At 41.6% G+C, this 25280-nt stretch overlaps 1 protein-coding gene across 1 annotated transcript in view; it reads left to right on the forward strand.

The window, feature by feature from the left end:
• The first annotated feature begins 8662 nt into the window (after window positions 1-8662).
• LOC135544446 (G-protein-signaling modulator 1-like) overlaps window positions 8663-25280 on the forward strand; it is an 82810-nt gene continuing 66192 nt past the window's right edge. Inside the window, exon 1 of the mRNA XM_064972054.1 lies at window positions 8663-8869. Coding sequence (XP_064828126.1) covers window positions 8811-8869 — 59 coding nt within the window. The 5' untranslated portion in view covers window positions 8663-8810. The remainder of the gene's footprint in view (window positions 8870-25280) is intronic.

Raw genomic sequence — 25280 nt, forward strand, 5'->3', positions numbered from 1 at the left:
GTGGAAATGTGAAATGAATGTAGGAGAACATAACACATTAGATCTGGTAAAAGATAATACAAACAAAAAAACATGTATTTTCATTTTTTTTTGTTACATCTTTGAAATGCAAGAGAAATGCCATATTTTCTGATACGAGTCTAGGTGTAATTTAGATTTTGGCCACCAGATGGCATCAGTGTGTGAGCAAAGTTTCAGACTGATCCAGCAAAGAATTACATTACTGAACAATATTTTGTATCAAGTCTGCCAGGAGTTTGTCCAGATGTGCTGAATTGGTCAATTGATGCTAAGATGCTAAGATGGCGCCGAAGAGGATGGCTGATGTTTTACATGCTCCTAACCAGTTTTGCTATTTTTGTGCCTTATTTTTTTACATTGTTTCTACCTTTTTAAATGTATTATTATTTTGTACATAATGTTGCTGCTACTGTCTCTTATGACTGAAAATAACTTCTGGACATCAGAACAGTGATTACTCACCACAAACTGGAAGAAGCATTTTCCTTTAACGAGTCCGACGAGAAGGATATACTGCTCTCCCGGGAACAGGCCCAAATCCCCGTCATTTGCGTGAAGAAAAGACGGAGGAAAAGAGGATGCAGATTGGGCTGCCCTCTGATAATCCATAGGTGAGCAAGTAAACTCTCACGGCCATCCATTCTACTTGCTAACATGCAATCATTGGAAAATAAAATTGATGACCTACAATTACAAGTATCCTACCAACGGGACATATAAGATATTACAGTTCTTAGTTTCACCGAGTCGTGGCTGAATGACGACACAGAAAATATAGAGCTGGAGGGATTTTCCATGCACCGGCAGAACAGAGAAGCTACGTCTGGTAAGACGAGGGGTGGGTGTGTGTGTCTTTTTGCCAATAACAGCTGGTACGCGATGTTTAATATTAAGGAAGTCTCAAGGTATTGCTTGCCTGAGGTAGAGTACCTTATGATAAGCTGTAGGCCACACTATCTACTAAGAGAGTTCTCTTCTATATTATTCATAGCCATCTATTTACCACCACAGACCAATGCTGGCACTAAGACCACACTCAACCAACTCTATAAGGCCGTAAGCAAACAAGAAAATGCTCACTCAGAAGCGTTGCTCCTACTGGACTTTCATCTAGGCAAACTTAAATCAGTTTCACCAAATTTTTACCAGCAACACATTTACTCCACACACAGAGATGCATACAATGCTCTCCCCTGCCCTCCATTTGGCAAATCTGACCATAATTCTATCCTCCTGTTTCCTGCTTACAAGCAAAAACTAAAGCAGGAAGCACCAGTGACTCGCTCAATATGGAAGTGGTCAGAGATTTTCACGTTCCTTGGTGTCCACCAACAAACTATCATGGTCCAAACACACCAAGACAGTCGTGAAGAGGGCACTACAACACCTTTTCTCCCTCGGGAGACTGAACATTCGTGGCATGGGTTCTCAGATCCTCAAAACGTTCTACAGCAGCACCATCGAGAGCATCCTGACCGGTTGTATCACCGCCTGGTATGGTAACTGTGCGTACGCAAGCGTTACCAGAGCGCGAAGTCTAGCACCAAAATGCTCCTTTACAGCATCTACCGCCAAACCATAGGACTGCTGAACAATTAATCAAATGGCTACCGGAATATTACATTGACCCCCCCATTTGTTTTGTACATTGCTGCTATCCACTGTTTATTGTCTATGCATAGTCACTTTACCCTTACCTACATGTACAAATTGCCTCAACTAACCTGTACCCCCGCACTCTGACTCTGTACCTGTACCTCCTGTATATAGCCTTGTTATTGTTGTGTTATTGTGTTACTATTTACTATTTTTATTTTTTTATTTAGTTTATTTGGTAAATATTTTCTTAACTCTTCTTGAACTGCACTGTTGGTTAAGGGCTTGTAAGTAAGCATTTAATGGAAAGGTCAACAGTTGTTGTATCTGGGGCATGTGACAATTAAAGTTTGAAAGTACATAACTATAGAGAACATATAAAAACGCTATAGTAATAAAATATTTAAGTTTACACACTCCCAGGATTGTCATACGTGATAGATGATACACTAACTTTCTCACATCTAGAGGTGGGGTGGGTGTGGAGCCAGAGACAGCAGTGGGTTCAAACTGTAGACCCAGTTCCTACATTTGAACATAAAAATTGATTTTATCAAACAAAACTATACCACATTTTCAGGGACCTTCAGGATGACAAATCAGAGCAAGATGACTGAATGTAAGTAGGCAATTTACCTTCAGAGGTGAATGTATCAAACCAGTTGCCGTGATAAAAGTTCTTTGTTGTTGTGCCCTCTCCTCAAACAATAGCATGGTCTTTATTTACTGTAATAGCTGCTGTTCATTGGAAACTGCAGTTAGATTAACAGTAATTGAATCTTTCTGCCCATATAAGACATGTCTCTGTATCGGAAAGTTAGCTGCTGTATACAATGTCATTTGAGTCACATTAGCGCATGTTAGCAACAACCATCCCGGTTTAGGTACACTGTTACCGTAGAGGTTAAAGAAAATTGTGATAAACAAAAATATATACCCGTTTCATTTCAGGACCAAAAAAATGACATTTGTGTCATATAGATTACAAAATATTTGGGAAGAGATTTTCAATGTAACGATTCCATGGCACATGGTTTATAATTTGACATGCAAAATAATACCAGATTCCAAACTTAATTTAAATGATTATACAAAAGTATTGCAACCAATAGAATGTTAAATATATGGGGGATACAACCTTCCCAGCTCTGCAGATTCTGCTGTGAGGAGGCAGAGTCATTAGATCATTTATTTTGGTAGTGTCCATATGTAGCTCGTTTTTGGTCACAGGTCCAGGAATGGCTGAAGAATTGCAACACTTACCTGCAGCTGACGCTGCAGATAGCAATACTGGGTGATTTGAAAAGTCATAGACAATCAATCAATAATATAATAATACTTTTAGCAAAAATGTTTATCTTTAATTTACAATCTGTAGAAACTATGAGAATATAAAGGTTCAGAACATTTGTGAAGCATCACAGCACAGTTGAAAAATATATGTCAAATATATAAACTGGATGGACATCAGACGTAAAGGGGAGATGTGGAGGTTAGAAGAAGGCCAAGAATAAAAACATTTTTTTTTTAACTATTGTTAAATAGATTGTGTCAGTAAAATGTATATAGTATGTATGAGCTGGAAGTAGAAGCCAAAGTGTTGTTGTTTATTCGCTTGCTCCAATTAAGGGAGGGGTTATAGGGTTTGTGGGAAATAAGAAAGAAAAATATATTTTAACAAGATATCTAAACTCAGCAAAAAAAGAAACATCCTCTGTCAACTGCGTTTATTTTTAGCAAACTTAACACGCGTAAATATTTGTATGAATATAACAAAATTCAACAACTGAGACTTAAACTGAACAAGTTCCACAGACATGTGACTAACAGAAATGGAATAATGTGTCCCTGAACAAAGGAGGGGTCAAAATCAAAAGTAACAGTCAGTATCTGGTGTGGCCACCAGCTGCATTAAGTACTGCAGTGCATCTCCTCCTCATGGACTGCACCAGATTTGCCTGTTCTTGCTGTGAGATGTTACCCCACTCTTCTACCAAGGCACCTGCAAGTTCCCGGACATTTCTGGGGGGAATGGCCCAAGCCCTCACCCTCCGATCCAACAGGTCCCTGACATGCTCAATGGAACTGAGATCCGGACTCTTTGCTGGCCATGGCAGAACACTGACATTCCTGTCTTGCAGGAAATCATGCACAGAACGAGCAGTATGGCTGATGGCATTGTCATGCTGGAGGGTCATGTCAGGATGAGCCTGCAGACAGGATACCACATGAGGGCAGAGGATGAATTCCCTGTAACGCACAGCGTTGAGATTGCCTGCATTGACAGCAAGCTCAGTCCGATGATGCTGTGACACACTGCTCCAGACCATGATGGACCCTCCAGCTCCAAATCGATCCCGCTCCAGAGTACAGGCCTTGGTGTAATGCTCATTTCTTCGCAATACATGCGAATCTGACCATCACCCCAGGTGAGACAAAATCGCGACTCATAAGTGAAGAGCACTTTTTGCCAGTCTTGTCTGGTCCAGCAATGGTGGGTTTGTGCCCATAGGCGACGTTGTTGCCGGTGATGTCTGGTGAGGACCTGTCTTACAACAGGCCTACAAGCCCTCAGTCCAGCCTCTCTCAGCCTATTGCGGGCAGTCTGAGCACTAATGGAAGGATTGTGCGTTCCTGGTGTAACTCGGGAAGTTTTTGTTGCCATCCTGTACCTGTCCCGCAGGTGGGATGTTCGGATGTACCGATCCTGTGCAGGTGTTGTTACACGTGGTCTGACACTGTAAGGACGATCAGCTGTCTGTCCTGTCTCCCTGTAGCACTGTCTTAGGCGTCTCACAGTACGGACATTGCAAATTATTGCCTTGGTCACATCTGCAGTCCTCATGCCTCCTTGCAGCATGCCTAAGACAATTTCACTCAGATGAGCAGGGACCCTGGACATCTTTCTTTTAGTGTTTTCAGAGTCAGTAGAAAGGCCTCTTTAGTGTCCTAAGGTTTCATAACTGTGACCTTAATTGCCTACCGCCTGTAAGCTGTTAGTGACTTAACAACTGTTCCACAGATGCATGTTCATTAATTGTTAATAGTTCATTGAACAAGCATGGGAAACAGTGTTTAAACCCTTTACAATGAAGATCTGTGAAGTTATTTGGATTTTACAAATTTCTACGATTTTTACAAATTATCTTATCCTTCAGGGTCCTGAAAAAGGGACGTTTCTTTATTTGTTGAGTTTATATACATATATGTACAGTTGAAGTTGGATTACTTCACTTATAATTCACTGTATCACAATTCCAGTGGGTCAGAAGTTTACATACACAATACACTGTGCCTTCAAAAACTTGGAAAATTACAGAAAATTATGTTTTGGCTTTAGAAGCTTCTGATAGGCTAATTTAAATAAGTTGAGTCAATTGGAGGTGTACCTGTGGATGTATTTCAAGACCTACCTTCAAACTCAGTGCATCTTTGCTTGACATCATGGGAAAATCAAAAGAAATCAGCCAAGACTTAAGAAAAAAACGAAAGACCTCCACAAGTCTGGTTCATCCTTGGGAGCAATTTCCAAATGCCTGAAGGTACCACGTTCATCTGTACAAACAATAGTACGCAAGTATAAAAACCATGGGACCACGAAGTCGCCATACCGCTCAGGAAGGAGACACATTCTGCCTCCTAGAGATGAACGTTATTTGGTGTGAATAGTGCAAATCAATCCCAGAACAACAGTAAAGGACCTTGTGAAGATGCTGGAGGAAGCAGGTACAGAAGTATCTATATCCACAGTACAACGAGTCCTTTATCATCTTAATCTGAAAGGCATCTCAGCCTTTCAGAGCACTGGTCCAAAACCACCATAAAAAAGCCAAACTACGATTACCAAATACTAATTGAGTGTATGTACACTTCTAACACACTGGGAATGTGATGAAAGAAATAAAAGTTGAAATAAATCATTCTCTCTCCTATTATACTGACATTTAACATTTTTTAAATAATGTGGTGATCCTAATTGACCCAAGACAGGGAATATTTACTTGGATTAAATGCCAGGAATTGTGAACAACTGAGTTTAAATGTATTTGGCTAGGGGTGTATGCTCAAAAAAATAAAGGGAACTCTTAAACAACACAATGTAACTCCAAGTCAATCACACTTCTGTGAAATCAAACTGTCCACTTAGGAAGCAACACTGATTGACAATACATTTCACATGCTGTTGTGCAAATGGAATAGACAACAGGTGGAAATTATAGGCAGTTAGCAAGACACCCCAAGAAAGAAGTGGTTCTGCAGGTGGTGACCACAGACCACTTCTCAGTTCCTATGCTTCCTGGCTGATGTTTTGGTCACTTTTGAATGCTGGTGGTGCTTTCAGTCTAGTGGTAGCATGAGACGGAGTCTACAACCCACACAAGTGGCTCAGGTAGTGCAGCTCATCCAGGATGGCACATCAATGCGAGCTGCGGTTGGCCCTGGGTTCCTCCTAATGCAAGACAATGCTAGACCTCATGTGGCTGGAGTGTGTCAGCAGTTCCTGCAAGAGGAAGGCATTGATGCTATGGACTGGCCCGTCCGTTCCCCAGACCTGAATCCAATTGAGCACATCTGGGATATCATGTCTCGCTCCATTCACCAACGTTGCACCACAGACTGTCCAGTAGTTGGCAGATACTTAAGTCCAGGTCTGGGAGGAGATCCCTCAGGAGACCATCCGCCACCTCATCAGGAGCATGCCCAGGCGTTGTAGGGAGGTCATACAGGCACGTGGAGGCCACACACACTACTGAGCCTCATTTTGACTTGTTTTAAGAACATTACATCAAAGTTGGATCAGCCTGTAGTGTGGTTTTCCACTTTAATTTTGAGTGACTCCAAATTCAGACCTCCATGGGTTGATAAATTTGATTTCCATTAATAATTTTTGTGTGATTTTGTTGTCAGCACATTCAACTATGTAAAGAAAAAAGTATTTAATAAGAATATTTCATTCATTCAGATCTAGGATGTGTTATTTTAGTGTTCCGTTTATTTTTTTGAGCAGTGTATATTTAACCCAAAAATATATGGGGGATTGGAAATGATGCAGACATTTGCATTGATGAAAGCTACAATCTATCCGCAAAGTTAAAGCTGATCGACCCCAACATTTCAAAAAAAGAAAATAGAAATAAATACTTGACCCCTCTGAAATAAAAAAAACTTTAGACCAATATCCCTTCTTTCTTTTATTTTTAAAATACTTATGCTTATGAGTATGCTGTCTCTGACTAACTCCCTTTCTATCTCTCTCAGAATGATCCTCTTGACCGTAACCAGTCAGGTTTCAAGATTGGTCACTCAACTGAGTCTGGTCTTCTCTGTTTCATGGAGGCTATCCGCACTGCCAAAGCTGACTCTCTCTCCCCTGTTATCATCCTCCTAGATCTATCCACCCACTGCAATGCCGTGAACCATCAGAACCTCCTCTCCACCCTACCAAGCCTGGGCGTCTCAGGCTCTGCACACTCTTAGAATGCATCTTACCTGGCAGGCTGCTCCTACCAGGTGACGTGGAGAGGATCTGTGTCTTTACCATATACTCTCACTACTGGTGTCCCCAAGGGCTTTGTTCTTGGTCCTCTCCTCTTCTCTCTATACACCAAGTCACTGGTCATATCCTCTGTAATATCCTCACATGTTCTCTCCTATAATTACTATGTGGATAACACTTAACTACTATTCTCCTCCCCCCTTCTGACACCCAGGTGGCAACACGCATCTCTGCATGCCTGGAAGATAGATTAGCTTGGATGTCGGTCCACCACCTTTAGCTCAACCTAGGAAGAAACCTAGAGAGGAACCGGGCTCTCAGGTTTGGCCAGTCCTTTTCTGGCAGTGCCGGGTGGAGATTATAAGAGTACATGGCCATTAAGGCCAGATCTTTCTTCAAGATGTTCAAACATTCATAGATAACCAGCAGTGTCAAATAATAATCACAGTGGTTGTAGAGGGTGCAACAGGTCAGCACCTCAGGAGTAAATGTCAGTTGGCTTTTCATAGCCGAGAATTCAAAGGTTGCGACAGCAGGTGCGGTAGAGAAGGAGAGAGAGGGAGGGAGAGAGGGAGAGGGAGAGAGAGGGTTGATAACAGCATGTAGCACGCCCGGTGAACAGGTCAGTTATGACAAAGCATGGATTAGCCTTTCTGCATCTTTGCTGCATCTTTTTTGCAATTTTTGCAGTTAGGGGGCTGCCATAATGCGGCAGGTAGCCTTGTGGTTAGAGCATTGGGCCAGTAACCGCAAAGTTGCGAGATTGAATCCCTGAGCTGACAAGGTTAAAATCTGGCAGTTAACCCACTGGTCCTCGGTAGGCAGTCATTTTAAATAAGAATTTGTTCTTAACTCACTTGCCTAGTTAAATAAAATAAAAATACAAATCAATGCATACATACTTGTTACTAACCTGCCATAAACACAGACTGACAACTCAGTAAGCAGTGATTACTGGAGTGTAACTTGTCTATTGACATGTTTCTCAAGAGATAATGACAGTTAAAAGGAAAATAACCTGAAATGATTTTATATTATGTGGGGAAACGATTAAATTGAACATGTGAAAAGATGGTGAGAAAAGGAAGCTGGAAAAGCATAGATGCAAGACAAATTGGGGAAGGGACCCTGTGGGAAACACCCAGGTTGAGCTATGTGCTTTCAAATGAGACCAGAAAAACGCTATCGCTCAGCATACAGTAAGACAGAGTAAGAGAACAAAGAGAAGAGTGAGAAAAAGAGCCTCTGTGTGTGTGTGTGTGTGTGTGTGTGTGTGTGTGTGTGTGTGTGTGTGTTTGTGCGCGTGCTTGCATTCATGTGAGTGTGTGTGCCCATAAGTGTGTACGTGTGTGACCTATGTATCAGACAGAGACATTGGGATTTCCCCTTTTGCAGTCAGCAGCCCTGCTTGTTCCCTCCCTCCCTCATACTCACACCAAACATGCATCACGCTCTGCTCTGTGATGTCAGCAACAGGGGAGGAGCTTGCCCTATATGGATGTATTTGCACAATACCTCACTTCCTCAGCAGCTGCCATTTCTGTGCTGAGAGAGAGGGAAGGAGAGAGAGAGAGAGAGAGGGAGGGAGAGAGAGAGGTAGAGAGAGCTGCTGGGAAGGACGCAGTTGCAGCACTGGGAAGTCTTGAGCAGCTGGAGGAAATATTTGTGAAGGGTTAGCTACTGGAGGAGGCTGCCCATGGCTCAGTCTGCTAACACTGTTGACCAGGATCTGGCCAGCAAGAGGCTACACTCGAGGTAGGAACCGACCCAAGGGGGAAGGGAGAGGGTTAGTGTGGTGTTGATTCCTGGACGGTCAGCACAGCCTGTTCTTAGTGGGGGAGGAGAGAGGAAAGTCCGGGAAAGAGGAGCGACTGGGCTGAGAGACAAGGGCTACCGGCTCTCTGCCGGGCTGCCTAAGAAGGCGTTAGACAGGGCGAGCTAACCTAGACACAGCTCCCTGTGAGTAGGCTACAACTCTAGTCAAAGCTTCAGTCCCAAGCCTCATTCCTGGCCACAGCCCTAGATATCTTAGCCTCTCCTTTCCCAGACTAACATTGCTGCTGCTGTGGGCTCTAAGTGAATGTGCAGACTGAAAGGAGCCACATAGGACCAGGATAAGAGTGGAGCTGGCTGGCTGAGATTGGGCACACACACACACACACACACACACACACACACACACACACACACACACACACACACACACACACACACACACACACACACACACACACACACACACACACACACACACACACACACACACACACACACACACACACACACACACACACACACACACACACACACACACACACACACACACACACACACACACACGGTCAACAGAGCACACAGCTGCTCAGTAAAGTCTGTATTTGTGGTAGGTGGATTTGTATACGTGACAGTAGGGAGGCATTCATTTTCCTTTGTCTTTGCATGCATTTTGAGACAGCTAAGCCTTTCTCTCTTCCTTCCCTGTGCTCTCTCTACTGCTGACTGTACTATATCAATTGAGGGTAAACATTATGTGCAGTTGAATTATAGACAGCACTGAGAGTATGACAGTGGAAAGAATGATGTGTAGGTTTTATTGTAGACTTGAATGTCCTGAGTTAATAATGGTTACACAAAGTGTGTGTGGAGCTCAAAATCCCCTCTAGTAGTAACACCAAGTTAGATTGATTAGCTTAAAAAAATGACACTGAGGACAAATCTGGATATACAGTATAAAGGATGACCACCAGACTTCATATGTGACCGGTGGGCCGTGACAAATCAAATTTTACTTGTCACATGCGCCGAATACAACCGGTGTAGACCTTATAGTGGAATGCTTACTTACAAGCCTTTAACCAACAATGCAGTTTTAAGAAAATCCCTAAAAAAGTAAGCGATAAATAAAATAAACTGCTGCTGTTTAAATATTTGTTTTATTTTAATTTAACCAGGTAGGCCAGTTGAGAACAATTTATCATTTACAACTGCGACCTGGCCAAGATAAAGCAAAGCAGTGCGACAAAAACAACAGCAGAGTTAATAACACAAAATAAAAGAAAATTTGAAAAATCTATGTACAGTGTGTGCAAATGTAGAAGAGTATGGAGGTAGGCAAAAAATAGGCCATAGAGGCGAAAATAATTACAATTCAGCATTAATACTGGAATGATATATGTGCAGATGATGATGTGCAAGTAGAGATACTGGGGTGCAAAAGAACAAGAGGGTAAGTAATAATATGGGGATGAGGTAGTTGGATGTGGTATTTACAGATTGGCTGTGTACAGGTACAGTGATCGGTAAGCTGCTCTGACAGCTGATGTTTAAAGTTAGAAAGGGAGATATAAGACTCCAGCTTCAGAGATTTTTGCAATTCGTTCCAGTCATTGGCAGCAGAGAACTGTAAGGAAAGGCGGCCAAAGGAAGTGTTGGCTTTGGGGATGACCAGTGCAATATACCAGCTGGAGCGCATGCTACAGGTGGGTGTTGCTATGGTGACCAGTGACCTGAGATAAGGTGGAGCTTTACCTAGTAAAGACCTGGAGCCAGTGGGTTTGGCGATAGATATGTAGTGAGGGCCAGCCAACGAGAGCATACAGGTTGCAGTGGTGGGCAGTATATGGGGCTTTGGTGATAAACTGGATGGCACTGTGATAGACTACATCCAGTTTGCTGAGTAGAGTGTTGGGGGCTGTTTTGTAAATGACATTAACGAAGTCAAGGATTGGTAGGATAGTCAGTTTTACGAGGGTATGTTTGGCAGCATGAGTGAAGGAGGCTTTGTTGCGAAATAGGAAGACGATTCTAGATTTAATTTTGGATTGGAGATGCTTAATGTGAGTCTGGAAGGAGAGTTTCCAGTCTAACCAGACACCCTAGGTATTTGTAGTTGTCCAAGTCTGGCAATTTCCAAATGCCTGAAGGTACCACGTTCATCTGTACAATCAATAGTACTTAAGTATAAACACCATTGGACCTCGCAGCCGTCATACCGCTCAGGAAGGAGACGCGTCCTGTGTCCTACAAATTAACATACTTTGGTGCCAAAAATGCAAATCAATCCCAGAACGACAGCAAAGGACCTTGTGAAGATGCTGGAGGAAATGGGTACAAAAGTATCTATATCCACAGTAAAACGAGTCCTACATCGACATAACCTGAAAGGCCGCTCAGCAAGGAAGAAGCAACTGCTCCAAAACCGCCATTAAAAAAAGCCAGACTACAGTTTGCAACTGCACATGGGGACAAAGATCGTATTTTTTGGAGAAATGTCCTCTGCTCTGATGAAACAACAATAGACTATTTGGCCATAATGACTATCGTTCTGTTTGGAGGAGAAAGGGGGAGCAGAAGAACATCATCCCAACCGTAAAGCACGGGGGTGGCAGCATAATGTTGTAGGGGTGCTTTGTTGCAGGAGGGACTGGTGCACTTGAAGCAACATCTCAAGACGTCAGGGAAGTTAAAGCTTGGTCGCAAATGGGTCTTCCAAATGGACAATGACCCCAAACATACTTACAAAGTTGGCTTAAGAACAACAAAGTCAAGGTATTTGAGTGGCCATCACAAAGCCCTGACCTCAATCCTATAGAAAATGTATGGGCAGAACTGAAAAAGCGTGTTCGAGCAAGGAGGCCTACAAACCTGACTCAGTTACACCAGCTCTGTCAGGAGGATTGGGCCACAATTCCCCCAACTTATTGTGGGAAGCTTGTGGAAGGCTACCTGAAACATTTGACCCAAGTTAAACAATTTATTGGCATGCTACCAAATACTAATACTAAGCAACTATACTAAATAAAATGCATTATTATTCCCATACTATAATTACAGAGATTTTGACAAATTATGCCACCCTCTGCCTATTGGGTACCTAGCTTATTTAATCCTGTCTCAAAATACAACACAGCCTCTTTAAAACCTGTTTGGGATAGGCGTGCCGCTAGCGGGACACCTCGACAACATCCGATGAATTGGCAGAGCGCCAAACTCTAATTAAATTAAATATTAAACTTTCATGAAGTCACAAGTGCATTACATCAAAATAAAGCTTAACTTGGCGGCAGGATTAACAACGTTTCAGATTTCAAAAAGGCTTTACGGCGAAAGCATACCATGCGATTATCTGAGGACAGCGCTCCCAGCACACAAATGCATAACAAATCATTTTCAACCACTGAGTTGCGACAAGAAAGTCAGAAATAGCGATATAATATATGCCTTATCTTTTGAAGATCTTCTTCTGTTGGCCCTCCAAAAGGTCCCAGATACTTTACAAATGGTCCTTTTGTTCGATAATGTCCTTCGTTATATCCATAAAAACTCAGTTTAGCTGGCGCGCTTCAGTCAATAATCGACTCAGTTTCCCTCCATCAAAACGCATACAAAATAAATCCCAAACATTCCTAATAAACTTTTCCAAACAAGTCGAACAACTTTTATAATCAAACCTTAGGTATCCTAATACGCAAATAAACAATAAAATTTAAGACTGAGCATAGTATGTTCATTACCAGAGATAAATAAGAAAGAACGTGCTTTCCTTCACACGCCTAGAAACAAACACTAAAGCCAAAATAGGAGCCACCTAAAAAAAACTACAATTTCTGGGTAATTTTTCCAAAAACCAGCCTGGAACTCTTTCTAAAGACTGTTGACATCTAGTGGAAGCCCTAGGAACTGCAATTTGGGAGGACTTGGGCTTATAATTATAGTACTAGCCATTGAAAACAGTGGAAAGGCAAATTTTTTTGGGGGGGGTGGTTTGTCCTCTGGGTTTCGCTTGACGTATCTGTTCTGTTATACTCAGACATAATTTGAACAGTTTTAGAAACTTTAGAGTGTTTTCTATCTAAATCTACAAATTATATGCATATCCTAGCTTCTGCGCCTGAGTGACAGGAAGTTTACTTTGGGCTTTTCATCCGGATGTGAAAATACCACCCCCTATCCCAAATAAGTTTTTAAGACAAAAAAAGCTCTTTAACCTCTCTGGGGTATGTAGCGTCCCACCTAGCCAACAGCCAGTGAAATTGCAGGGCGCCAAATTCAAAGCAACAGAATTCCCATAATAAAAATTCCTCGAACATACAAGCATTTTACACCATTTTAAAGATAAACTTGTAAATCCAGCCACAGTGTCCGATTTCAAAAAGGCTTTACGACGAAAGCACACCAAATGATTGTTAGGTCAGCACCTAGTCACAGAAAAACAGCCATTTTTCCAGCCAAAGAGAGGAGTCACAAAAAGCTGAAATAGAGAGAAAATTAATCACTAACCTTTGATGATCTTCATCAGATGACATTCATAGGATGCTATGTTACACAATACATGTATGTTTTGTTCGATAAAGTTCATATTTCTTTCCAAAAATCTCAGTTTACATTGGCGTGTTATATTCAGTAGTTCCAAAACATCTGGTGATTTTGCAGAGAGCACATCAATTTATAGAAATACTACGAAAAGATCAAGTGTTATGCATGGAATTATAGATCCACTTCTCCTTAATGCAACCGCTGTGTCAGATTTAAACATTTTTTACGGAAAAAGCACACCATGCAATAATCTGAGTACGGCGCTCAGACACATAAACAAGCCATGCAGATACCCGCCATGTTGTGGAGTCAACAGAAGTCAGAAATAGCATTTTAAATATTCACTTACCTTTTGATGATCTTCATCAGAATGCACTCCCAGGAATCCCAGTTCCACAATAAAGGTTTGTTTTGTTCGATCAAGTCCATAATTTATGTCCAAATACCTCCTTTTTGTTTGAGCGTTTAGTACACAAATCTAAACTCACGACGCGCGGCAAGTCCAGACAAAAGTTCAGAGGAAAAGTCATATTACAGTTTGTAGAAACATGTCAAACGAAGTATAGAATCAATCTTTAGGATGTTTTTATCATAAATATTCAATAATATTTCAACCGGAGAATTCCTTTGTCTGTAGAAATGCGATGGAACGCAGCTAACTCTCACGGGAGCGCACGAGACTGAGCTCATGGCACTTTGCCAGATACCTGACTCATTCAGCACTCATTCCCCCCTCCTTCACAGTAGAAACCTCAAACAAGGTTATAAAGACTGTTGACATCTAGTGGAAGCCTTAGGAAGTTCAATATGACCCCATAGACACTGTATATTCGATAGGCAATGACTTGAAAAACTACAAACCTCAGATTTCCCACTTCCTGGTTGGATTTTTTCTCTGGTTTTTGCCTGCTATATGAGTTCTGTTATACACAGACATCATTCAAACAGTTTTAGAAGCTTCAGTGTTTTCTATACCCATCTACTAATTATATGCATATTCTAGCTTTTAGGCCTGAGGAGCAGGCAGTTTACTCTGGGAACCTTTTTATCCAAGCTACTCAATACTGCCCCCAGTCCCAAAAGTTAACTGACTCGCTTTTCAAAGAATTGTACACAATTTGTGCTCTTGTTGGAAGCAATCACTCCCCTATTACTGATGACAAAAAAATCTATAACTGGGCTAATAACTCACTAACTAGTTTAGGATTTGAACCAAATGTTCACACGTGGCTACATGCAGCTCTTGCTTTGATACCAGAACAAGCGCATCTATTCAGGACCACAGCTGTAAGCACAGTCCAGTTCAAGGTAAATGGCATAGATCCATATGTGGCAATGGTCTATTTGCATATAGGCCTGCTGCAGCTCTGGTTGGTTGTTCCGCACCGGTCTGTGTAGAGTATGGGCTGAGTTGTGTGCAATAGAATCCAACTCCGAAGCATTCCGCCTATAGCAAAATCTCTTGCATATTTTGTTTTGGTATGTTGCATTGAAAGTGGCTAATATTGTGTTGATCCGATCACAATTGCACAGTAAAGGGAAACATTTGTAGTGTTAACTAACAGGGAAAACTCTAAAAAGTACAATTCAATCTAGTGCTACTCTCAGTGGGCTGATATTTCTTCCATGTGCTGCACGACAGTCTTGGAGCGATTGCTCGCCTGCGCGCAGCTTAGATGGAACATTGATTACAATGAGCAAAGTGATCATGCTGTTTGTATGTGGCTGCTGTGAAAGATCATTTTGTTTGTGTGTGGTCAGGAGTGTATTCAATCCGCCGATTCTGTTGAAGAACGTTTCTTAAATAGAATCAAATGGATCCAATAGATACCCATGTTTGGAACAGTTGGTCTAATGATTACACCGTAAATCAGCTAAATGCAGGCAAGAGTGTGCAAAGCGTTATTGAATGTGTCACTGTCTGCCACCTTGATTACTATATCTTTTCTCTCGACCTGTGCACCTACGTTGTAAACTTCCATTCATAGGCAAGGTTGTAGCATCGTCATGATGGGTAGATGGAAAATTACAGTATCATGTAGTAGACTAAACCTAACAATCTTACATTGAGCTGGATGAATGGGAAATCTAATGACAGTCAATCAATATGCTGTAATAGAAATAAGATCACGTTCATAAAAAAAAAAAAATCATCCTCATTTTAGACGGCACGACTGCCACTGGTGGGTGTATGTATGTGTTTGTGAGTAACGGGACAAACACAGATGAGTCAATAGCAGGGTTTTGTCTAGGGTGACTTTTTCATCACAAGCCAAACAAACCCTACCTCTCATCTGTCCATGTTGTCTGTGTGGGTCTGATTGACAGGGCTCCATTCATATGCATTCAAGGCTTTGTGGGCAGTGCAGACACAACGATGCTGGAGTATGGAGAGGTAAAACTCTAAAGAGGTGCTTCAGACCCTCTCGGTTTTCTAATGATACAGTAGATGACTATTCATTAGTCCCAGAGCTAATGTTTGTGATATTACACAGAGCTGAAACACTGGCACTCAATCTGTCTCCGTGATCAAGAGGTTTTCCTCTGTCAGAATAGGAATGACAATTCTTTTTCCATTATCTATTGCATTCAATTGATGGGGATAGACTACAAGAGGATTCAGTTGACCTCTATATGGCCCTGTAATATCCTCAATCAAAGTGTGCCAGAGCTTTTAGATCAGTCTGATTTGAGAGGCATTGAAAATATGGCAAATTACTATTGCTTTAATGTGATGTGGTATTGTTTTTTTTTGGTTACATTCCTTTCATCTTTATCCCATTTCCATGCACAGTAATATCTGTTGACACCATGTAATAATATGTAGCGAGAGAAAGAGTGAGAAGGAGAAAACAGGGATCAGCCAAAATCGAGACATGTAATGAGGCGAAAAAAACATTGAAGAGTTTCCCTTTGGTCACCCTTTGGTCACCCTGACAACCAGCCTTGCCTCTGTAATTATGGGTGGATTAATACTCGGAGCACAGAGCTCCTTAGCCAAGCAAGGATCCAGCAAAGAGAACAGTACATTATCATAACACCCAGATTCATCTTAAAACCCATACATGCTAATAATGTAAAATATATTTCAGTGCATTTCTCTTGTTTCTTTACCACCTTTGTTTCTATTAGTCCTGTCTGTTGCTCTCTCTCTGTCTCTCTCTGTCTCTCTCTGTGTGTGTGTTGGAAGGTCAATGTTAGTCACACACATTTTTTTGTTAGGATTTGGCATGGCTTTCTCTCTCTCACTAGTTCAACTCAACTGTCACTGATGACTCTTTTGCCTCCTTTCCAGGGGAAAGGTCATGTAAAAATAACTCTGATTATGCAAACAAAACAAAGACTTATTCAATTTTTATTGGCATTATAATGCTCGACTACTGCTGGGGTGTGGAGATGGAGCACATAGATGAAGCATCTACCTATTTAATTGGAAACAGTGTACATACATGATATATTCAAAAGTATGTGGACACCCCTTCAAATTATTTAGCTATTTCAGCCACACCCGTTGCTGACAAGTGTATACAATTGAGAACACAGCCATGCAATCTCCTTAGACAAACATTGGCAGTAGATTGACCTTACTGAAGAGCCCAGTGACTTTCAACGTGACATCGTTATAGGATGCCACCTTTCCAACAAGTCAGTGTGTCAAATTTCTGCCCTGCTGGAGCTGCCCTCGTCAATTGTAATTGCTGTTATTGTGATGTGGAAATGTCTATGAGCAACAACGGCTCAGCCGCAAAGTGGTAGACCACACAAGCTCACAGAACGGGACCGCAGAGTGCTGAAGCGCGTAAAAGTTGTTTGTCATTGGTTGCAACACTCACTACCGAGTCCCAAACTGCCTCTGGAAGCAATGTCATCACAAGAACTGAGCTTCATGAAATTGGTTTCCATGGTCAAACAGCCACACACAAGCCTAAAATCACCATGCGTTGGCTAGAGTGGTGTAACGCTCGCCTCCATTGGATTCTGGAGCAGTGGAAAAGCGTTCTCTGGAGTGATGAATCACGCTTCACCATCTGGCAGTCCGCCGGACTAATTTGTGTTTGGCGGATGCCAGGAAATCTTAACGCTATAGCATACAATGACATTCTAGAAGATTCTGTGATTCCAGCTTTGTGGCAACAGTTTGGGGAAAGCCCTTTCCTGTTTCAGCATGACAATGCCCCCGTGCACAAAGCGAGGTCCATACAGAAATGGTTTGTCGAGATTGGTGAAGACAAACTTGACTGGCCTGCACAGAGCCCTGACGTCAACCCTATCAAACACCTTTGGGATGAATTGGAACACCGACTGCGAGCCAGGCTTAATCGCCCAGCATCAGTGCCCACCTTCACTAATGCTCTTGTGGCTGAATGGAAGCAAGTCCCGGCAGCAATGTTCCAACATCTAGTGGAAAGGCTTTTATTTTTTTTTAATTTAAATAACCTTTATTTAAATAGGCAAGTCAGTTAAGAAGAAATTCTTATTTACAACGATGGCCTACCCCGGCCAAACCCTATCCCGGACGACGCTGGGCCAATTGTGTACCGCCCTATGGGACTCCCAATCACAGCCAGTTGTGATACAGCCTGGAATCAAACCAGGGTCTGTAGACTGAGATGTAGTGTCTTCGACCGCTGTGCCACTCGGGAGCACTGTGGAAAGCCTTCCCAGAAGAGTGGAGGCTGTTATAGCAGCAAAGGGGGACCAACTCCATATTAATGACCATGATTTTGGAATGAGATGTTGGACGAGTAGTTGTCCACATACTTTTGATATAACTTGTCTTCAGGGAAGGGCAAGCATACTGTAGATAGGACTTGTAAAATTCACAGCCAACATCTGGGAACTTTATGCAAGGCAAGAGACATCCAAGTAACCATATTGTTTCCGGGAAAGAGGAGATCATTTGCAACAACATTAAAAGCCTGTCATATTAAATGAAGTGCCCTTTTAATATAGACCACATGGAGAATTCAATAAATCTGATTTTCTATATGAATAATGACTTGCTAAAGTTTTCACCATAATTGTAAAGCCCTGGTTATTGTGTTGCTTTGACAGTCATTCCTGAAGATAATTATTTATTTAATCTGATTAGGGATTAATTTACATCTGAGTGTCATTTTTAGGTCAACCCTGTTACTTGAACTGAACTTTTGTTTTAATATAGGGAAAGTATTCCTTTTTAAAATGTCTTTCGAAAGGAACATTGAACATCTAAGAGTCAAATGATAGTGTGAAAGCAGGTGACCTTTAAAATACTACTCTTTTTGGCCATTTTCTGGTGTTTTGTTTTGGGAAACTGAGTGGGTCGAGCATAACATGTTAACCCTGTTACCGATAAATAGACAGGCTAGAAATGTTTTAACAATTGCATTTTTTTGTGACGCTTTACATTCAATTGCCACTTCCTGTTGTACACAACAAACTTCCATTCCCCCTGTCACAAGTGGATTCATGGCTGATTCAAGATGAAATCGTCAACCCTGTTACGGTCAACCCTGTTACGGTCAACCCTGTTACTTTATTTGGTAATTAATAGGCCCTTTTTAAAAAATTAAATTTTACCTCTTGAGATGGGAACTTGTTTTTTATGAAGTTGAATTTGTGCTCTTTATGACAATGTAAAAGTTTTGTAAAATCGACTTATCAAAAGTCGCCGAATTGATGGAACAACCCTACTGCTTTCTGGCTGAGGCATGATGGTGTTTTATGACACATGCTGTGTGATTATTGTTTGTCTGGAAGGTTTCTAAATTCAGTGGTATAAGCTAACATGCTTCTCTCTGTGTGCGTTGTAGTTTCTTCATCCTCAACTATAATAGAACGTAATTCATGAAGACAGCCAATGTAAAAAAATAATAATTCAATGACAAGAAACATGCTAAAATAACAAATTCCCTCCCTTTCCAGACTAAACCATAATTCCACTACCCATTTTAGCACACCGAATCACAATATCTGCAATAAGACCACATGACAGATTTCTCTACTGGGATATTATGGCGACTCAGTATTGACTTAGTGTTACTATGCAGAGACCAACCGTCACCGAGGGAAAATATTATTATTCCTTTTAAAATACTATCTTTGGCCCTGAGTAACCATGGCTCCCCTTTTGATCACACCAGAAACTAAATGTCCTTCTCTCTGGTGTACGTCTGAACTTTCTTTGGATCTCACTCCTGGAGAGGACTTTATACTATTGGACTGTTTCAAAGTTCATCTTTGGAGGTTTATCCTGGCTCAGATTGGGTCTGTGTTTAGTAACCAAACAGTGTGGGACGTTGCAGATAGAAATCCTATGTATAGAGCTGATGTGATTCCTTGTTCTAACAGAGAGGCGTGTTTATGCTCCATAACATACTGTATCTCTGTCTGAATGTAACAAAATGTTGCGTCCTGCTGAATGCACCCGTGGCTGCTTCAGTAACCTTACAGTGCAAATGACAATTCGGATATCAAATGCCTGGGTAAATATTAAACTAAACCTTGCCTGTGTTATAAGTTATAATATTTTTGTTAGCTCCCTCGGAACCCTCATAGTCTTAACTCATTTTATGATCTGTTTGTCTTTGAAAAACATAATTCACTTTTTCCCCCCTGTGCTGACTAAATGTTCAGGCCACACAGCAATGCGAGAAAACCAATATACAGTAACTACTGATATATGGTTTAATGAGTGTCATATGTTTGTTTATAACTTCATTTGGCCTGAATGGTGACTGTCTGACTGATCTACAAATAATAATAAGTAGATCTTTAGGATGCAAGGTGATTTGTAGATCAGTCAGTCTTTAGTGACTACCTGGTAAGTCTACTTCCTGGTTGGCCTACTTGGTCGTAAGTCTCCAGGCTGTGTTTTCAGGGCTCTGACCTGTCTCTGACCATACGGACAGTCAGTAGCACAATCGTCTCAGCACTCTCAGCTAATTGTCTCTCTTTAATCCCACTGGACTCCAATGCTAATGTGGCATCATTTGAGATTAGGCTAATTACAAGCATGAAAGGCTGTGGTAATGCAGTGTAGGTTGCAGTTTACGATTTTTAAAGAACGCAAACAAGACAAAACCAAACTCTTGCCTTTTCACTGGCTACATTTTTAAACTGTGTTCCAGTAAGGTGGTGGTTAAGGGATGTTCCTAATTCTACCATTTTACTAACCAAGACAAAATAAGAAAGTTAGGGCTACAACAGTAGCTAGCCTATGAAAAAGTGGAAGGATTAAAAACATTGAGAGGAACCTGAGTGGTGTACTACGAATCTAACTAGATGTACTCGGGGAACTTCAGAAATGCCAATCTATAGCTTCACATTCCAGCTCAGGCTCCATCCATATTACGAAGGTGGATATTGCTCGTCCGTCTGTCGCTAACTCTAGCAGGCTTGTAACTGCGTGTACATGTTAAACATGGCTAGTCGAACGCCAAACTCTTTCATTGTGACAATACTGAGCCATCAATCTACGGGCGAATCAGTGCCACATTGTTATTTTAGCTGAAAGCAACATGAAAGAAAAGTTATCTTGCAAATTCAGGAAGCTATGGTGTGAAATAGGCTATTATAAGTGCCGTCTGTCTTTTCTTTTATTCACTTACGTATCGTTAAGTTAAAGCCGTCTTTGGTGTGCATATCAATGCAGGAGCACCTTTTCCCCCACATTCCTATTGAGGAAACACTTGTATAAAGTTTTACTGTGCGTGAAGTCCTGTCATTACTAAATGTGTACTGTGATAGGTATTTTAATGTTACTATATTTTTTTTACACAAAAAACATTTGAATGAAATATTTAAAGCTGCATTATGTACATTTTTGGGGGACCCTACAGAATTCACATACGAAATGTTAGTTATAGATCTGTCATTTTCATTGAAAGCAAGTCTAAGAAGCAGTATACTTCTCAGTCTTAAGTTTTGTTTCAGCTTCAAACAGCTGAAAATACAATATTTTGGGTTATTGAAAAGATACTGTATAAATTCACAGCGGTTTAGATGGTACAATGATTCTCTATACTAAACATTGCTTATTTTGTCACAAACTGGAAAAATGAATAGGAAAAAAATAAATAGGAAAAAATAGGAAAAGCGTTTGAATTTTAGCAAACATGAAATGGGCGAGCGATTTTCTGCATATTGCACCTTTTAATCAGTTGTCTTCCTCACATGAAGTGGATGATGATGCAATATTTGCGATCGGGAGGGAATCTTATTTCATTGGTCATCAACTTGCTGCTCCACACTTCATTCTGGCTAAGTGGAGTTAGCCTGCGCTGTAGGTGGTTAGTTCTGAAAGATTCATTGCCATAAAAATGTACCTGGCTAAAAGCTAACTACTATTGTGTCACTGGTTGTCCTGAGTTGAACTCAATTGACCAAAGTTAGCTTGCTAACTCCTTAAACCAGATTCGTAGTACACCACTCAGACCTTTTTGAGAGGGATCCCATCCTCCTATGGCTGGCTAGGCATAGCCATCAAAGTCAAACAATTGTCAGGTCAGTTTTAAGTGCACAGGGTTTCCCTCTCACTCTGATCTTGACCTCCAGCCATGAGAGCCCAAAGATCAAAGACAAGGCTCTGGGGTGTGGACATGGAGCTAATAGAGAGACACTGGCCTGGTAGAAACCATAACCTAGCCTACCCAGAAGCCAGTGCTGTGATCAGACACTCAGGTCACTGCCCCTTTGTGATCACAATACAGCGGGAGTGCTCAACCCCAAAGGCCCAGCTGTCTGTGAAGATTTGGTAATTCATTGATCTATTACCATCATTTGTTGGCTTAGGGCCTGAGACTGTGGACCCCTATGTCACAGTATACCAGAGGTTTGAAACCCGTTTTTGCGTTTTCACTTATGTTTCTTCTTCTAAAAGGAACAAAAGGATATATGAAAGTTGAATGTAGATTTCTCTCTAATCCTCTTCAGACTATAGGGGCTAAAGGATCCATCTTAGCTAAAACTTCTTAGCCCTCTTATCTTACCCAATTCTAACCCAGTAACCTTGGGAGACCAACAGCCAGTGTGTCCTGTTTTCCTTTCGAGGCCTGTACTTCTCTCTCTCTCTGCCTCTCAAATGAAAACTGATAATAGAACTCAGGCTCTTTTACTCATCAAAAGCACCCTAAAGCAAGAAATGGAGCAGCCGAAAATATAATGCCAAATATTCCAAATTTAATAGGATCAAAACCAATTGTGTACTGACTGCAATTTGTTTCGGATTTGTAAACCTGTGTTTATCTTTTAGTAAATATTTCAAGGTTATGGGTGTGTTGAGGGAATGCAATCAAACTTTCTTCAAATATATTATTCCCCATGTCACCTCCCTGCTTTTCACCTTCTACCTTTGGGGCTGGTCAGTGTGCCAGACCATGTGCTGTGGGCCTGTTAGAATATATGTCAGGGTCAGCAGATAGCTGGATTAGACCAGACTGCCTGGATCGCTGTGTCTCCTCCACAGAGGAGCTGCAGGTCATTGGATTAAGGTTCGGATTAGATTCTCTCACTCACTGGGGAATTGGTTCTGCTGAGACGCTGGTGTCACACTGTCGTCACACGCTGTTACCCAGGATCCTCGCTCCAAGACACTTCCTCTTCTCTCAGTGTGGCTCAGCAGAAATAGATTACAGCACTCAGTCACTCAGTGCTGGTTGAGAGATGAACCATAAAATACTACCTAGGCAGGACAACACTATACAGTCATTTACTGACTCACCTGTTAACCTGCCTCTTACAGTGCTTCTGAATTTTACTTTTGTGGATATCCATAGACATCTGCGGTGTTGAAAGGAGTAACTTTGTGCTTTGTTAGGCGTTTATGGCTTCAAATTAGATTTTTTTTGGAATCCTTGTCATTGTTCGGATCGCTTCAGAGGTTCATCATTAGTTATTGGGCAGCTTTTGAGGACACCTGAGGAACAAATGTTATCCTTTGCTTTAAAGCGTGCAAAGTATCTCCAATGGGTTTCTGTCCTAGTGGTCTGGCTGCACTGTTGCTGACATTGGCGTATTCGACTACTGGAATAATCAATTGAATCTGACGTGGCTGTTGGACATCTGCTTGCATATCGACTTATCGGGAACACAGAAAGCCATCTCAAACTTTTTATTTTGTGTGTGTGTGTGTGTGTGTCCTGGTTGGAGCAGAGTATTGCTATGTTTTTCTCCTGGATTCTCTAGCAGAACTCTAGGGTAGTACATTCGCATATGTGACATTTTGCATTCACGTTCACCTCCACCCTAAAGGTTAACCTCACAACAAATATACCTTAGGCTAAGGAGGGCCTTTCAGTGCCTTAAGTTGACCTGGTACCCCATGTCGTCTGACTCTGGCCATCTCACCGGGGCCCAGAGAGCTGTGTGCAGGCTGGTCCACCGGGGCCCCAGACCGCGGGCCCTGCTGAGGCCCATAAGGCTGGAGCTGGGGGTGTATGTGGAGAAGACCTGCACTAAACAGAAACACAGGTATTGGTGTCCTGCCGACAGCAGGCTCAGACGTAGCACTTTATTTCACTGTACTATTATGCTATTTCCTCAAGATAATAGAGTAGATGCTGACTGATACTGTATCGGTTGGCTACTTATTTCAAGTTATTCCATTTCCAACCTATTTGGGGCAAATCCGTGTCAGGTGGTGTCATACATCTTACAGAACTTAATTAACAAGTTGTTTATGCCAATGAATCCCTTGATGCAAAGGAGTAATGTTTTGATAAGAATACCACGTTATTTGTAAGTAAATAGAAGCAAAGTGGTGTACTGTCAAATAAATAGCTGATTAAACTGTGGGGCTAATCTATACTCAACTCCACAGTGAGCTGGCTGAAGAAGCAGTGTCATGTCTTTTGCGTTTTTAACGATAACAGAATCCACATTGGCTGGTATGTTAATTTCAGTTGCTTTCATCATACTGTAGCAATGATTATCAGATGACTGCGGGGGAAGGTCTTGGAATGAACTCAGGAATGAGGCTTGCTGAGCGATTATGCCAGATTTCTGTGGTATGGACTTCAGACCACGTGTGCTAAAAGAATGAAGTAGAACTAGTTTTCCTTGAAAACAAATGTCTGTCACTGCGCTGTATAATCATATTAGGCTTTAGGCAGTGGAAGTAAGATATATTTAACTTTGCAAATATTCTGGACAGTTTTGTATGGCAAATACTGCTATATGAAATCCAGGAAGAGGCTAGGCATATTATGTAACAATTGTAACTAAACTAAAGCATTCTGGAGGGTGAGAGGGAGTGGAGTGACTGTGTACATCAGAGCCTTGTGACCTGGCTCTACAGCAGTTATTTCTGGCATATACTGTAATTCTAAAGGGAATAGATTGACTAAACCCAGAATCTTGATAATTGTACTCTTGGGCTTCATGTTGCTGAATGATATTTAGCTTGGACAAAAATACAGTGTTTGATTGGGCAAGGAAATCCTCTGTAAATTTCTCCAAGGAGCATGTTCATTGGGCATGAGGTTTTGTGTGTAGTGTCACTCTCCTTCCTTAATGTCAGTGTGGAGATGAGGTGTTTCCTATTGTTTCACTCTAATCACTCCCACTGAAGAATTTAAGACCTGCATCACTATGTGTAACCTTTATTTAACTGGGCAAGTCAGTTAAGAACAAATTCTTGTTTACAATGACAGCCTACCGGGGAGCAGTGAACAACTGCCTTGTTCAGGGGCAGAACGACAGATTTTTACCTTGTCAGCTCAGGGATTCGATCCAGCAACCTTTCGGTTACTGGCCCAACGCTCTAACCACTAGGCTACTTGCCACCCACAGCTGGACTGAAATAGAGTGTGTGGTCCGAACAGCTCTGGGAGGATGAGACACTCCTTCTCAATGCAGGGAAGGAAATATG

This window comes from Oncorhynchus masou, chromosome 8, assembly GCF_036934945.1.
Source record: "Oncorhynchus masou masou isolate Uvic2021 chromosome 8, UVic_Omas_1.1, whole genome shotgun sequence".
Lineage (NCBI taxonomy): Eukaryota > Metazoa > Chordata > Actinopteri > Salmoniformes > Salmonidae > Oncorhynchus > Oncorhynchus masou.